Raw genomic sequence first — 16296 nt, forward strand, 5'->3', positions numbered from 1 at the left:
AAGGCAACTAAATTTTACAAGCATTTATTATGCACCTACTATATGTCAGGCACTAGGAATATACATTCTACTGTGGAAAAATATGAATGCAGTTAAGCAAATTCAGAACTGCATTCAAAATAAATACAAAATAGCCTCAGAGTTAGAGAGAATTTGCAACTAGGGGAAATAGAACAGACCTTTTAAGGGAACAAGCACAAGTTTAGCCTTGAAGGTTGCTAGAGGTCTGGAGAGGGAGAATTGAGAAGTGAGGGAATTCCAGGAGCAGTTGACTGTCATTATGAAGAAATGGAGATGAAAGATAGACAGTCTTGTATATTTAAGCAGGGTAGTTTGATTAGAACAATGAATGATAGAGAGAAATTTGTAATCTCAACTCAAGCTGCTTTCCTGTGGTACAAAGTGCTATATTAAAAAGCCTGCTTTAAGCTGCTTTGTCATTAAATGCCTTATAACTGATGCTATAAAAATTAATTGGGCAAATGTAGTTAGTTATGTCTCAAATAGTGAATATTTTTTAAAAAATTCTAGTTTGTAAGTAAAGCTATTATAAAATACCACAAGTATGTAGAAAGGGGATAGAATAGATGATCTTTAAGGTCCCTTTCAGTTCTGACAGTCCTTGTTCTATGATTCCTCTTCTACTGGTAAAGAATGCTTTTCTCAGAAGGGAACAATTATTTAAAAAATCCAAAATTTTTATGCACTAGCTGCTGCTTTCCTACTTGCCTTCCTCAGCCTCCTAACTACTGGTATTTTTAAAATTTTGCTAAAGGGGGATTGTGATTTATAATGAAGTAGAGAAAAAATTGGCCTTAGGACTTCTGAGTTCCCAATACCTGAATTTGGGGGAATATTCATGCTAACTTGATTGTTGTAATAATGGTTTGTTTTCTAATTCCCCTTGACTAGGTTGGAGATAGGATTGTGAGTATCTGTGGAACTTCAACAGAGGGCATGACTCATTCCCAGGCAGTGAGTTTACTGAAAAATGCTTCTGGCTCCATTGAAGTACAGGTAAGTGTTTTCCTAAAAGGGTTTTCAGAATATAGGTAGCTTGAGGATAAATAAACTTCAATGCTAAAGCAAAAATAAATTGTGCATCAGCTAACTGGGGTTAGGGAAGTTTGGGGGAGAGGGAAAGAATATGAAACAGTAACTATGGGAAAATATTCAAAATAAAAAAAATAAATAAAAAATAAAACAAAAGCAAAAAAAAAAACCCAAACCCCTATAGTATTAAACTCTTGTGCTATTATTTTCACATTTATCATTTCCTCCCTAAACGTATAAATTCAAGGGTTCTCAGCAAAAACTAATGAGATACTTTTTTCAACTTTCTTTTTCCTCCTAGATAATAGCAGATTGTATACATTGGGGGGAAAATTAAAAGACTTTACTTTTCAGTTATTTTTAGACTTGTTTTTAAACTGTTTCTAAGGTAAAAGAGTGGTAAGGGCTAGGCAATGGGGGTTAAGTTACATGCCCACATTACACAGCTAGTAAGTGTCTGAGGCCAGATGTGAACCTAGGACCTCCTGTCTCTAGGCATGATTCTCAATCCACTGAGATACCCAGCTGCTCCCTGTTGTTAGACTTTTGAATGAGTGAGGGGGGAAAGATTTCCAGGTATCTTTGAATCTGTAGAAACATTGTATGTAACAACAATAATATTCAAAAGAGAACTTTAAGAACTCTGGGACCAATCATGTTTCCAGAAGACTTGGCATGAAATATGTCTTCTACCTCTTAGCAGAGGCCTCAGGATACAAATTGAACCTTTTTTTAAATGATGTATCCAGTATGGAAATTTGTTTTATTTGACTATATTTGTTACAGGGACTTTGTTTGTTTTTGTTTTTGTTTTTTTCCTTTTTCTGTTGGGGGAAGAGTGGAAAGCAGAGAATGTAAATTGTCATTAATTGAAAAAATAAAATTTAATTTTAAAAGTTTAATAACAATATTTTGAAGATCCTTTGTCCCAAAAGGAAATTCTTTTAATTTTTGTGACTGTTTTTTAAAAAACAATATTGACCAAAAAATTGATGTTTCTTTTTGTGATTGATGTCAACCACATGAACTCATGGAGCCTTATTCTATTTCTCTTTTGAATATAGGTGGTTGCTGGAGGAGATGTGAGTGTTGTCACCAGCCCACAGCAGGAAGCAGTTGGCTCTAGTCTTTCCTTTACAGGACTGACAACCAACAGTATTTTTCAGGATGATTTAGGGTGAGCTTATATATTTTTTGTGGATGTAAAATTTAAGGATTTTCAGCACTTAAAATGGAGAGTTCTGAAGAGTAACTGAAGAAGAAGCAAGGATGGTTTCATAATTCTCATTTCCTGGAATACCAAATGCCCATTCTCTGCTCCTGATACCATGACCAATCCTAATGCCTTACAACACTGATGCAGACATGAAAAACGATAACAAAAAAGTAGGCAAAAAACAAAAGTACCATAAATTTTTCTGCTTTATTAAAATTTTAAGAGAAATAAAAACATGCGCACTGAGTGCTTATGTGTGATATGGTAGATAGACAGACAGCTGGTCTGAGAGCTGGGAACACCTGGCTTCAAATCTTCCCTTTGACCCATCCCTACTCTGTAAAGAGTAGCAAAGAAAAAAAAAAGAAAAGTTTAGCAAAGAAAGTGCTAAAGTTAGAAGGATTCTTTTAACTGGGGGGGGGGGGGGGGCGGGGCTTTCCTTGTTTAGTTATTGTCAGTCATGTTGACTCTTCATGATCCCTTTTTGGAGGGTTTTCTTGGCAGATATATTGGAGTTGTTTGCTATTTCCTTCTCCATCTCATTTACAAGGAAACAGGCAGATAAGGTTAAGTGACTTGCCCAGAGTCATATAGCTAGTATGTGAGACCAGATTTAAGCTCAGCTCTTCCCGTACTCTGTCCACTCTTCCTCTTGGCTACCTCTGGGAACTTACTACATTAGTAAAATTACAGTTGAAGCATGGGTGGGTCCCATTATATATGCATAAAGGATTAAAGCTCCATCATTAAATGGAGCCTGCCATCTCTTATTCACTTACCTCAAGCCTGGGTAAGTAGAGTAGGGAGGCTGATGCTGTCTGGACCGCCTCATGAGGTAGAGCTGTCAAAGTGTATCTTTTGTCTTCTTATCTATTAGAGGTAAGCCTGCAAATGGACAATTACATAATCTCCTTTTTCATGAATGCAAAAGTCTGGAACCACAACATCAATAATGGTACAAGTAAATGAGTTACGTTTGTAAATGACATGCTGCTACGGTGACTTTTTTCTTTTAGGCTTAGTTCTTATCTCTGAGTGGTAGGATGCTCCTATAAATTATATTACTTGAATAGTCCATTAAATGGCAGCTTCTCTCTCTAAAGTAAAGAACAAATAACCTTCTGGGGCTGAGCAAGAACATGCTGTGAATTTCTTTTTGTACAAGGGAGCTCTAAATGAGTAATAGATTTAAGGTGTTAAGTAGGATTTCATTAGATTATGCAAATTTGGAATTTCTGGCATAGCTAACATTAGCAAGTTAAAAACTACTCATAATATACCTGTTGCCAGCAATGGGCAGATGAACTTTCTTGGCAGATGATTTTTATATATATAATATATATATATATATTATATATATATAATCCATACCCAAATACTAAAAGTCTTCTTTTTTTTTTCTTCCCCTGCTTTAGCCCTCCTCAATATAAGACCATTACTCTAGACCGAGGACCAGATGGTCTGGGCTTCAGTATAGTAGGAGGATATGGCAGCCCTCATGGAGACTTACCCATTTATGTTAAAACAGTATTTGCAAAGGTAAGAATACACATTTTAACCATCCCATTTCCCCCTAAACATTCATTATTAGTGGTCAGCAGCTGGCTTATTAGTTTATGGCCTGAGGTAAATGCCAAATGGCCAGCAGTTGATCATTTCCTTTGAGAACTCCCTATAGGAATGAGCTATTAAATATTTTTGTCCAGTTTGATGCCTAGTTACATTTAAAGGCAAATGAACCTAAATTAAAATTTCAAATAATGCTATGAAATATAGGAATGCCAATAACATTGCGTTAGTCATTGAGAACCTCACCTTTTATCATTGAAAAATGATATAATTATAAAAGTTGTATATATATGTGTATAATATCTTAGTGCAGTTTTTGACTTTAATTTTAGTTGAAATATTCTACTATACACAGGTAAACCCTGAGAGAAAATATCCGGGTCTGTAATCAGGAAGACTTAAGTTCAGTCTGGCTTCAAATACTTTTTAGCTATGTGAAATCATATAACCTCTGTCTCAGTTTCCTCTTCTGTAAAATGAGAATCGTAAGATCATCTTTTTCTTAGGTTTGTTATGAAGATGGAATGAGATAATAATTGTAAAGCACTTAGCATGGAATCTGTCACATTCTAAGTCACATAGTAATATAAATGTTAGCTATTCTAAGGAAATCCTATCCTATCAGTCAATTAATTGACACTGGTTCTGTCCTAAATTATTGAAAATAACAACATAATAGCAATACTAAACTAAAACCTGAAAATAAATAAAACATGTATACATTTTTGTTACTGTCATATTATAATTGTACTTGATAAGGTCCATTATTTCATTACTTTATTGTAATTTATATTATTATAAATATTGTAATATTATAATCTATAATATACAAATTTGTATTGAATACAATATTTCATTGAGAGTTCTCTCTTCAGTAAATTAATTTGTAACCTATCTATGCTTCAGTAGACAGTTTCAGTAAGCTGATATGACCAAAAAACCTCCCCAAAGAACATCCAATTTCATTACCTGCATCTAACCACACATGAGGTGCTTCTTCAAATTTAACTAAGCTGGAACCTGTATGAGAGATACACAATCTCTTGCCAAGCCAATTTGGTAGAATCTTCCACAGCTCATGTTTGATTAAGGTAGACTTTAAGAATCAAGGATGAGAATGAGGGAGGCTTCTGGGTTGGATTGTTGGTTCATAGAAAAAAAGAAAACTATAGAATCAGAATTTTAGCCATGCAAGAAACTTAGAGGCCATCTGAACCAACTACTTCATTTTTTATTTGGAAAAACTGAAGCATAGAAAGTTGTGGCTTGTCCAAGATCATAAACTAATTACTGATAGAACTTGGATTAGATGCCATGTTTTTTCATTTCTGACTCCTGTACTTTTTCCTCTATGTTTTGTCACTTTCACTGGCAATCTGAAACACACAAACCAAGATTCGCTTAAAATTTCTTATGACTATTTATTTTTGTCATTTTCCATCATGGAACTCATTGTGGCTATAATTGCCTCTCATTACAAAGGACAATTAGCAATAATACATTTTTAAAGCTTCTTACCCAATGGATCTTTGTACTTTTTACTTATAGATTTCAGGGGACTTGTGATCTCATTATGTGAGTATTCCTTCCATCAGTGCAAATCACAACATATCCACATCTTCTTATACTGTACAAATCATGAATCTTGTCTGTGTTCTCCCATACCTTCTCCATGCAAGAATTATCCAATGTATGTCAGTCTTTCTTCTAAATCTAGAGCTTTTGACCTTTTTTCTGGGGGATACTTTGGTCAATATGAAGCTTATAGACCCCTTCTCAGAAGAGTATTTTTGAGTGTATTATAAGAGAAACCAATTATATTGAAATAGAATTTTAAAATATTTTAAAAAACAAACAAGTTCATATAAGAATCCTCCAGTATAGGTCTTTTTTAATGGTCTGAAGATACCTTTTATGTTTCAGATTGATTTCTCTTTCTTGATATATATCTAGCTTTTATACCTCTCTGATTTACCTCTCTAATTTTATATATATATATATAAATGCATATATATTTACATATTTCCTAAATGATATTCTTTCCTTTTCTATGTTGTAGCCACATTTCTCCCTTTTGACACCCTTTATCCACCACAGAGTATTTCTCCATTGTTCTTTGCTCAAAGCATCTCAAAAATAGTATTGTTTTATATATTATTATTATTATTATCCAAGGGAAGGAAATGACAACTCCATTATCTTTGCCAAGAAAACCCTAAATGGAGTCACAAAGAATTGGACACAACTAAAACAAATGAATGACAAAAACCTAAAAAAACAAAAAGACCACTAAGGCTGGACTAGGAATAGAAATAAGTGTGAATAGAAATAAGAAGTAAAACTATTCAAGTATTTTCATTTTTTGTGCCTCAGAATTGTCTTCATATTCAATTCATTCCTCAGAAGGGTTATGAGAGAGAAGGAAAGGAATAAAGGCCAAAGTCCAAGCTCTTAGTGTTTAGAGGATTAACTGCTGAATCTATGAGAAAAGTAATTTTTTTAAAGATGGACACCTGGACAGAATTTCCATCATAGAAAGAATTAGAATTCTACAACCTTACAGCCCAGGAGGCTGTTGTCAAAACTCTTAAAATTTAATGTGTGATTTCAAAAGAGTGCTGTAGTACCCACATGCATATGGAAGTTAGTTTCTGTTGTTTTAGAAACCACCATTGTTTTCACTGACTTCAAGTGCTCTACCTGAAAGCAAACTAGCTTCAGGCATAAATATCCATATATATTTAAACTATCTATCTCCATCTCTAAAAATAGAAACCACAGCTAGTTATAGATTTCTAAAATCCATGTGTTTCTTCAACTTAGGCAAGATTATTTAAGGCAAGGTGTCCAGAATACATTTTAAAGTGTTTTTTAATTATGGGTTACTTATGAGTTTTCTAGATTTTTACAAATCTTGCTTATAGTTGCCTAGCCCCTACCATGAATATGCCTAAATAGGCATAGACATCTTCAATTCAATGTGTTCAAAACTGAGCCCACTATTTTTCCTCAAAATTCTTCCTCCTTCTTAACTTCCCTAATACTGACAAGGGCACCACTACACATCACTACTTTTCTACTTCTGGAAGTTGTGAATCAAGGTCTATTTGAATCCAATAAAAGACTTGAAATCAGCTCTTAAGTTTACTTTGAAGATTTATGCTCAAAGCTTTCTGAGCTAACTTTCCATAAAAGTGAGCTGATTGTTACTTCATGTTTATTCAGATCTTTGCAGTAAAGAGAGTTAAGTTGTAGAAAGAGAAGATTTTCTGTTATAGAGCTTATGTCTACCACCCAATTTTTGTATTCTTTCTGTAGATTCTATTACAGGTTATGGAATCTTTGTATGATCAATCCTTTCTACAGGGTAAGTTACTTAAGCCTCCTTGCACCACATTTTTCTCATTTATAAAATGATTGGATCATACTAGATGGTCTCTGAGATCCCTTCTAGCTCTAAATCTGTCTTATAGTGTTGTTCATTGTTCTCAAAAGGAATTCTTGTGGATATCTATGAAGAACCATACTTAAGTGGTGTAATGTAGAGTAGGAGGAGCTTTGGACTTGGAGGTGGAAGGCTTTGGTTCAAATCTTTGTCATACCCATGAGATCATGTAACCTTGGTCACATCACTCTGTCCTCATCAGTTAAATGAGAGGACTGGACCTAATATTCTTTGTATCCTATGGCAATATCTAGCTCATACTGATATCTCAGCTCTATTTAAATAAAGAGCTTCCTTCCTTCCTTCCTTCCTTCCTTCCTTATTTCCTTCCTTCCTTCCTTCCTTCCTTCCTTCCTTCCTTCCTTCCTTCCTTCCTTCCTTCCTTCCTTCCTTCCTTCCTTCCTTCCTTCTCTTTTTATTAGCACACATATCACTATCAGATCAAATGTCCAGCAGTGACTGAAAGTAATGTGGATATAATATAATAAAATTACACCCTGTTTTAGGTCTCAAGTGTTGCACAACTACAAGGCAGAATAATGGGTTTTGGTTTAATATATTTTATTGACATTTTTGTCTTTTCACAATCTTGGGGTAGTGGGGCAAGGGAGAACAGCATACACACACCTCTCCCCTCTCCTGATTGAACCTCACCTATTAACAAAGAAAAGTAATTACGCAAAACACCTGATGGCATCTCGCAATGTATACAACATTCTACCCTAAGTAATTTCTCTCCCTCACCATCTTGAGAGGATAGTTATGTTTCATTATCTGTTCTCTATGGCTATCAATTGTTTTCCCTTTATTTAGAGTTCTGCTTCTTTATAACCATCTTTTAATTTACATTGCATTGATTAACCTTTTGTTTCTGCTTATTTCATTTTGTATCAGGCCATACAAATCTCCCCATGGTTCTCTGAATTCCTCATATTCCTCCCTTTTTACTCCATAGTAAACCATTGTGGAATTTAGGCACATCTACTTGGTTTTAGTTTTTTGACTGTCACAAAGAGTTCTATTACAAATTTCTTGATATATAGCGGGCCTTTGAACTTCCTGGAGCTTATATGTCCGAAAATGGAAAGGCAGTGTTTTCTGGAGAAAAATAACCTTTCTTTGTCATTGCAGGGAGCTGCAGCTGAAGATGGACGCTTGAAAAGGGGTGATCAGATAATTGCTGTCAATGGCCAGAGTCTCGAAGGGGTGACCCATGAGGAAGCAGTTGCTATCCTGAAGAGGACAAAAGGCACTGTTACTCTGACCATTCTTTCATGACCTGAACTGTCCTAGTTGGGTCATTGGATCACCTTATTGAAATTCTTTCCATTTAGTAAAGAGAATGGAGATTTTCTCATCACTTTTTCCCCATTTCTTCTTTACTTGACTCTTCTGCTGTGCCAGAATGACAATGACCTTTAATGATCCACTTTTTCTCATTTAAAAAATATTTGTCCTAGTCAATTCCTGGGGTGTCTTTATGGACTTAGTACTGATATCCTCACTGGGCCATCACCCCCAGTTATGTCCCTCTTGTGACCTGTAGTTACTGCCCTTAATCTCCAAAGAGGAAATACTTATATTCATAACTCCACTTTGCAAAGATATATAGGATTTTCTAAAGGATAAGGAAGAAATATTATGTGGCAAAATTGTAGGAAACAAAAGTATAAGGATACCTTTTGGAGGCAAGTGTTGGTAAAATTAAAGTAAAAAAGAAATATACGCTTTTTAAAAATTGTGTCTGAGGTGGCCAACATTCTCTCCCCTGATACAAACACACAAAAATTGTTGGTGTGCAAAGCTGCAATGAATTTTTTCAGTAATCTCTTTAGCTTGAGCATTGCACAATTTGGATGATGATTTCTCTTTGCCCTCTATTCATTTCTGCTGAATCAGGCTTTCTAAACTTAGTTTAAGGGCAGTCAGTATATAAAACAGCATCTCTGAATGTTCGGAAGAAAAATTATTTTAAAGCTCTAAGGAATTTTTCTTTTCACTAATGACCTATTCTAGGATATATTCCCGTTGCTGTAGGCATTTGCTTCTCCTACTCTGCAGTGTATATTTTTCTGCAGGAAGCAGCCAGGCTAAAAATGGAGTGGCATATAGAAAACCTGAAATATTTCAAGTGCTAGTTTTAACTACCAAGGCAACACTAAAAATGTGTTAATGATCTGGGTGATTGGCTTAACAATTAGTATTAATTTTAATGTCTGAAAACAACAGTATGTTAGTAATTATTTTGGTGATAAGCCATTAGTAATTTCATAGAAAAATTAAGGGGATTAACATAACTTCATTTCATTACTTCACATTAACATCTTATAGTACAATAGCCTCAGACCAAGGAAAACAGATGGAACTGTTTATTGAGACAACTGGTGAGGCATTATCATGTGTTCCTTCCCATTTTAGAGCGTGAAACTCCTACATTAGAATATGTAAAGTCACTTTAAATATTATCTATATTTGTAACAGAAGTAGTGTACAGATATTTTATTACTGCATTCTTGTGCAAATGCAGAACTGAAGTGAATAAATATGAGGCTGTCTCTCTGGTGTACAAATAAAGAAACAGATGTATGTTTTGTTTTAATGGGAAGATGCCTTTTTCATTCTGTTGTTTAAAATTTAAGATTTAAATTATGTTTTTATCATGTCTAATTGGACACATGATGTCCTTCGTTATAATCCACGAATCCTAGGATTTCATTATTATGGAAAACTCAACATTTTTCACTTCCATTAAAAACTCAGTAGTAGAATTATAATGGAGCCCTAATGGAATCAAGAAAGGTAAAAGATATTTTAGGGAGAGAAAACTGCTATGTGTGTCCACATGTGCATATACACAGCAGAAAAACTAATGAAGAGGAAATTATTTTTGAAAAGGTTCTCAAGAATCTAGAGTGGGTATACCCACTGCACAAATTATTAATAATTTATATGTTTACACAGATGAACAAGAATTACTCATTGTAACACTTTCCAAACCGCTTCATGACAAAAAAATGTGGTTTAAGTTATTTACCCAGGAAATGTATTTGCAAGTCTTTTGTCTTGCTGAGTCTCTCCCTGAACTGAGCAGTCACCTGGAAAGCCCCACTTAGTACTGGAACATATATGTACTTTCTACTCCTTTCCCCACACCCCTACCCTTTTTGGGTCCCAAATGAAAAATGTTTCTCTCATGGAGCTTCTGCTTGGCATATTATTTTTATGACACTTTTGTAAATTTTTGATAAGCTTATCAAATATATCTGGTGTAGTCCTCCCTCTGACCTACTACTTCACTATTTTCTAAGTGATCATGGACAGATAACCTAGTATCTTCTCAATCTCTTTTGTTAGTGCCCTAGGCTCCACATTCCTAGCTAGTGTCATGGATTAATTCACCATAAAATAACTTGTAGTTCTTTTGACTTGTATCCTTTTATCCATTTGGAGCCTCAGTTTTGCTTTCTTTTTCTCAGCATATCTCCAAAAGAATTCATTGAATAAATAGACTGAATGCATTTACTGAAATCTAATTTCTGACTTTCTGGCCTATTCCCATTGTGGTAAAATCTAAAATTTTAATACCTTCTATTCTTTTCAGTGTTGTACTCATCCTTTCTGCTTTCTTTGTTCCCTGTAAAGGGGGCACATAACTTTTGTGAAGAAGCATATATACTATACATTCTTAATATTAAAAAGGGGAGGAGAACTACTTCAGCTCCTGTCCCTCTGTGTAAGGACTTCACCCTATTCTTAATGGAGTGCTTCAAATTGGCTAGCTCTCTCTCCCTACCACTTCCCCTGCCCCATTCTGACACTCCAAAACTGGTTCAATTTTTTCCATTTCTGGCTGCATTGTAACTGGGTTTGGAAGACCAAGTCAAAAACAAAGTACTTTGTCTTGTCCTTTTAAAAGTCCTACCAGAGAGCAACATAACCCATAAAATTGCTCTCTATAGTATATACTCCCCTCAACCTTCTTCCCTTTCTCTTTCCCACCAAGGCTATTCAGCTCCATCTTTCTGTTTGGAGAAACTATGAATTCTGAAACATACAGAGAAAAGACTTTCAGACTAACAATACAGAATTGGTAAAGGATAGTGATTCTTCATCTCCAGGTGGGAGGGTTAGTAGAGGATATAACATCAATACATTCCAGAATAACTGAATCTGGTCTACCCTTTCTCACAAGATAGGAACATGATGATTTTTCAGAACTGATTGCATTGGGTGATGAAGGGAAAGGAAAAAACCCATCCAGGTAGTTATCCCATCCTGATGTTTACCATAAGGGCAAAATTCCACTTCAATTTAAAATGTTTATCAATTATATATGAATTGACCAATTAAAAGTTGAGAATGAGGACAGAAAAAAAGCAGAAGCAAAGGGAAGAGAAAAAGTTGAATAAAGCAGTTAGCTAGAAAAGTCTGGTTGCTTTTGAAAACATTCAGCTCACATTAAACCTAACTGGAAAGCATCCGAGAGAGGGCAACAAAAGTGGTGAAGGGTCTTGAATGATTTATGCCTTATGAGGATTACTTGAAGGATCTGGGGGTGATTAGCCTAGAGTAGAATCTTGATAGTTGACTCCAAATATCTGTCCAGATAAGAGGGGTTGGACTTGTTCTGATTCACCTCAGAAGGCAGAATTAGAAACCATTGGTTGAAGTTACAAAAAGACAAAAATAGATTTGATGTCAGGAAAAACAATTTCCTAAAAACTAGAGCTGTCAGAAATGGGCTGCTGAGGTCATGGGTAGGCCAATGAGATCTGCAGATGAAGACTATATGCCTGCTTTGTGTAGAGGGGTTTTTAGATTGGCCTAGCTGACCCCTGGGATTGCTTCCAGTTTTGAAATAATGTGATTCACTCAGTGTTGGTGTCAAGAGTTGCTGGCTACCACAAAAGAGGGTGAATTGATACAGCAATCCCCGATTTTTTATTCAAAGAAATTCAACTGAAGAAAATCTGAAGAATAATATAGATAGTAGAATGGAGCAGAAGGACAGAGAAAAGAAGGTTGTATGGAATAAAAGGATTGAAGGGGGAGTTCACAAACATGAGGAAATTGGAGTAAGAGTGAGAAAGGGGCCTCTTGAGAAAGAGGAATATTTGCGAATGTAATGGACTTCTCTACTAGCAGCAATACAATGATCCAGGATAATTCTGAGGGATTATGAGAAAGAACACTATCCATATCCAGAGAAAGAACTGTGGGATTAGAAACACAGGGGGAAAACAACTGCTTGATCATATGGGCCGATGGGGATATGATTGGAGATGTAGACTCTTAATGATCACCCTAGTGCAAATATTAATAATGTGGAAATAGGTCTTGATCAATGACACTTGTAAAACCCAGTGGAATTGCTCATTGGCTATGGGAGGGGGGAGAAAAAGGGGAAGGGAAAGAACATGAATCATGGAATCATGGAAAAATATTCTAAATCAATTAAATAAAATTTAAAAAAAAGAGGAAGATTTGATAGAATAGAGATCCAAAGGGGAAGAAGGAGTGGCACCGCCACCCCCTTGACACTTAAATGACTTATGGTAGTATATAAATGCCTACAGGTGATTGCCTGACATTCTCTGCTAGGTTTGAAGGCCCACACATTCCATAGAGTGATTTAGTGCTACTCTTCAGATTTCAGTCATATTGCATTGAGAAGTTGAAAGGCTGCCTGAAGGGAGGTGAGAGTAAACAGATCATTCTTTTCCTAGGTGTGGGAATGTCAAAACCGTCCCCACCTGCTTTCAACAGGCCTGGGGTCTGCTTTTTCAAGTCACTGACAGCGTGTGACTGGTTCAGTCATACTAGAATGCATTTGGTTTTCTTGCAAAGATGCACTTCAACTTTGTTTACTTGGAAATAAAATTTAACTTTAGTTTTAGTGGGTTTTTTTTTTTCAGAAAGGGAGCTACTTGTTGACCTCTTAATCACTCAAAAGGAAATCTTGATTGCTGTGAAAGGAATGCCACTTAAAGCTAGAGGCAGTGTGAAGAAGGGTAGCGGGAAAAATCTGGGAGTTGAGAGAGCTGTGCTCACTTTCAACTCCACCACTGGGACATATGTTACCTTTGGCAAAGTATATTATTAGTCCTGCTTACCCTCACTTTCCCCATTTCATAAAATGGGCATTGGACTAGATATCTCAAAGGCTTCTTTCTTATATATACAAATATATAGATATTTGCCTTGATAACCTGTTTCTATCTCTGAATATAATGGCTATATTTTTTTTTCCTTTTCATGTGACACTATTTCAAAGTCAATGAGAAAAAAATATTTTTCTTTATAAATTTTTGATGGATCATTATCACATGGCATCTCACCAGCTTCTCAACTTTTACCTTCATGGTTACACAAGGCAACACATAAAGGCCTATGGGATACTTGCCAGATTTCTATAGATCTTCCCTGATGGAACTCTCCCATGTTTTCATTTCTTCCTCCGGTTCTCTCCATATTTGGAGACACCAGTGTAGCACTTGGGTTGCCCAAATACTATCTGCCTGCTTCGGAACCAAATATTGTATTGGCAGGACATTACAAGAGTGGCCGAATGAGAAAGGAATCAAAGTGTGGGCAATGGAAAGAGCACCATGATTGGGTGGGGAAGAGAGCTATGTAAGAATCCCAACTCCAGTATTTACTGTGAGGCCACAGTTGAGTCACTTAACCTCTGTAAACCCGGTTCTTCATAGGTAACATGAGGAAAATAATATTTACATTGCCTCTCACAAAGACCGGAGTGAAAAGAGCTTCAGAGGCCATAAATCACTTTAGAAATGTGTTATTACTTAAGAATGAATGACCTTGGAATTGCCTCAATGAAGATACCATTTGAAGTTTCCAAAGTTACTACTGTCAAGACACTGCCTTAGGCAGATTCTCAGAGGCAGTTCCAACTTGTCCACTTAACTTTCAACTTCTTTGTGAGGGCTCTGACGTTGCTGATCTTATTTCATGAACTTCTTCCTCCCTCTTCCTCTACCCCTTCCCCTCCCTTTTAGGTACAAAGTGTTACTTTGGACTTCTTTGGGGTACGTCTTCTTTCTGGCTCTTTTCATTGCTGATTGATACGGGCTGACTTGGTTTTACACCCAAACTCACCTTGTAGCATTCCACATTTAGTACTCCATTTCGTTAAAGTTGATTAGTCTGAGTGCTGTTTCCGCTCCTGTATTTAAAAGCTTAAAGGTTTAAGGTCTTCACCTTTGTGTACTTAAAAATGACTTCAAGGACTTTTGCCAAAAACAGGCTTTAGGAATGAGTCAGGCACAGTATCTTTTGTCTAACCCAGAAGAAGGCAGACAAAGAAAGAATTTTGTGAGAGGATGAGGTAGTCATGCCCAATGGGATCATTCCTAGTATAGAACAACAGCAAGGGCTCTATACAGATTTAGCAAGTGCCCCAGAAGACAGGTACCTGAGATAGTCATTATTTTATAATCCAGATTCTCAATCAATTAATTCTTACAGTATTGATTCTGAGACAGAAGGTAAGGGTTGTTAAAAAACAAACAACTATTCTTAAGTTCTGGTCCTTCTTAATAAGCATTTAAGTGCTAATTGGCAGCTAGCTGGCATAGTGGATAGAGTGGGTCTGGAGGCTGGAAAACTCAACTTCCTGCTTCCTGAGTTCAAATCTAGCCTCAGCCACATTTACTAACCAGGTAAGTCATTTAACCCTTTTTGCCTCAGTTCCTCATCTGTAAAATGAACTGGAGAAAGAAATGGAAATCCACTGTGGTATTTGCCAAGAAATCCTCAAATGGGTTCACGAATGGACAGGTACAAATGAAATGACTAAACAATAAATGCCTATTATTGTATGTGTCAGGTTCTGTACTAGGCACTGCGAATGTGAAGGCAAGGCTATAATATCATGTGATTCACAATCATTTACATTTTTATGGCACTTTCAGGTTACTATAGAGCTTTCCTCACAGTCACTCCATAAGGTAGGTAGTATACGTGTCTATCTCCATTTGACAAATTAGAAATCTGAGGGGCAGAGAAGTAAAGTGATGTTCACAGCACCATGCAATTAAGGGATATATTAGAGCAGCATTCTTTGATTTTTCTCATTACAATTTGGAGTACTTTTCCCATTATTTTTATGGCTTTCTTAAGACAAAGTTCCTGCCCACAAGGGAGAGGGAACATGTTAAGTGAAAACTAGAATACAAAAGAGTGTGATAAATGCATTGGGAAAAGTGTTATGAGAACTCTTATTCAGGTGAAACTCTGGAAAAAAGTGGCCTTGGAGTTGAGTCTTGAAGTATATTTCAACAGAGAATGCAAATGAAGGTGTTCCAAGAATGGCAATAATATCGACAAATGCAGACAGGAGAGGGCAAGAGATTTAGAATTAGTCATTTAGATTTTTAGTACTGTAGAGGTTCCAAATGGGAGTACTGAGATAAGAAAGTGGGAAGGAAGACTGAAACTATAAGGTAAAAGGCCTTCAGCAGGTACTGGGTAGTTACTGAAGACTTAAGAAAAGAGTGACATAAATAGAGAACCGAGAATACATTTGGAAGATGAGTGCATAGAAGAGCTAGAGGTGATGAGAAATCTCACCAGTAACACTATCTGTGTGACCCTGAGCACATCCTTTTACTTTGTGAGCCTCCAGTAGCTCTTCGAGATTCGCCTACTAAATTACAGATGCATTATGATCTCCTTTGATGTAGGACTCCTTTCCCATCAATTGCCATTGATTGTGAACAATGGGCTGTTCCCCCAAATCTGAGCTGGTAGATCAAGTTCAGTGTTTCAGATTGGGGAGCCCTGGATTGAAAAAAATGAGCATCATAAATTAATGGAATAAAATTAATGTTGTGGTAATCTTAAATAAGGATAATGCTTCTTGCACCTGGAGGGCTATACAGATGGTAGACATACCTAATTATGCACCTTACTGGCTTTAAGTGTACTAATAAAATCTCTCAACTGAGTAGAAAATATGTTCTTTCCCTTACCATTCCAGCAAAGTTTGAGG

The 16296-nt window shown here is 36.1% G+C and overlaps 1 protein-coding gene across 1 annotated transcript in view; it reads left to right on the plus strand.

Moving 5' to 3' along the window:
• Positions 1-9885, plus strand: part of MPDZ (multiple PDZ domain crumbs cell polarity complex component) — a 228912-nt gene extending 219027 nt beyond the window's left edge. Inside the window, exons 46-49 of the mRNA XM_044685473.1 lie at positions 913-1017; positions 2118-2230; positions 3685-3808; positions 8415-9885. Of these exons, the coding sequence (XP_044541408.1) occupies positions 913-1017; positions 2118-2230; positions 3685-3808; positions 8415-8561 (489 nt within the window). The 3' untranslated portion in view covers positions 8562-9885. The remainder of the gene's footprint in view (positions 1-912; positions 1018-2117; positions 2231-3684; positions 3809-8414) is intronic.
• Positions 9886-16296: the final 6411 nt, after the last annotated feature.

Source organism: Gracilinanus agilis, chromosome 1, assembly GCF_016433145.1.
Source record: "Gracilinanus agilis isolate LMUSP501 chromosome 1, AgileGrace, whole genome shotgun sequence".
NCBI lineage: Eukaryota > Metazoa > Chordata > Mammalia > Didelphimorphia > Didelphidae > Gracilinanus > Gracilinanus agilis.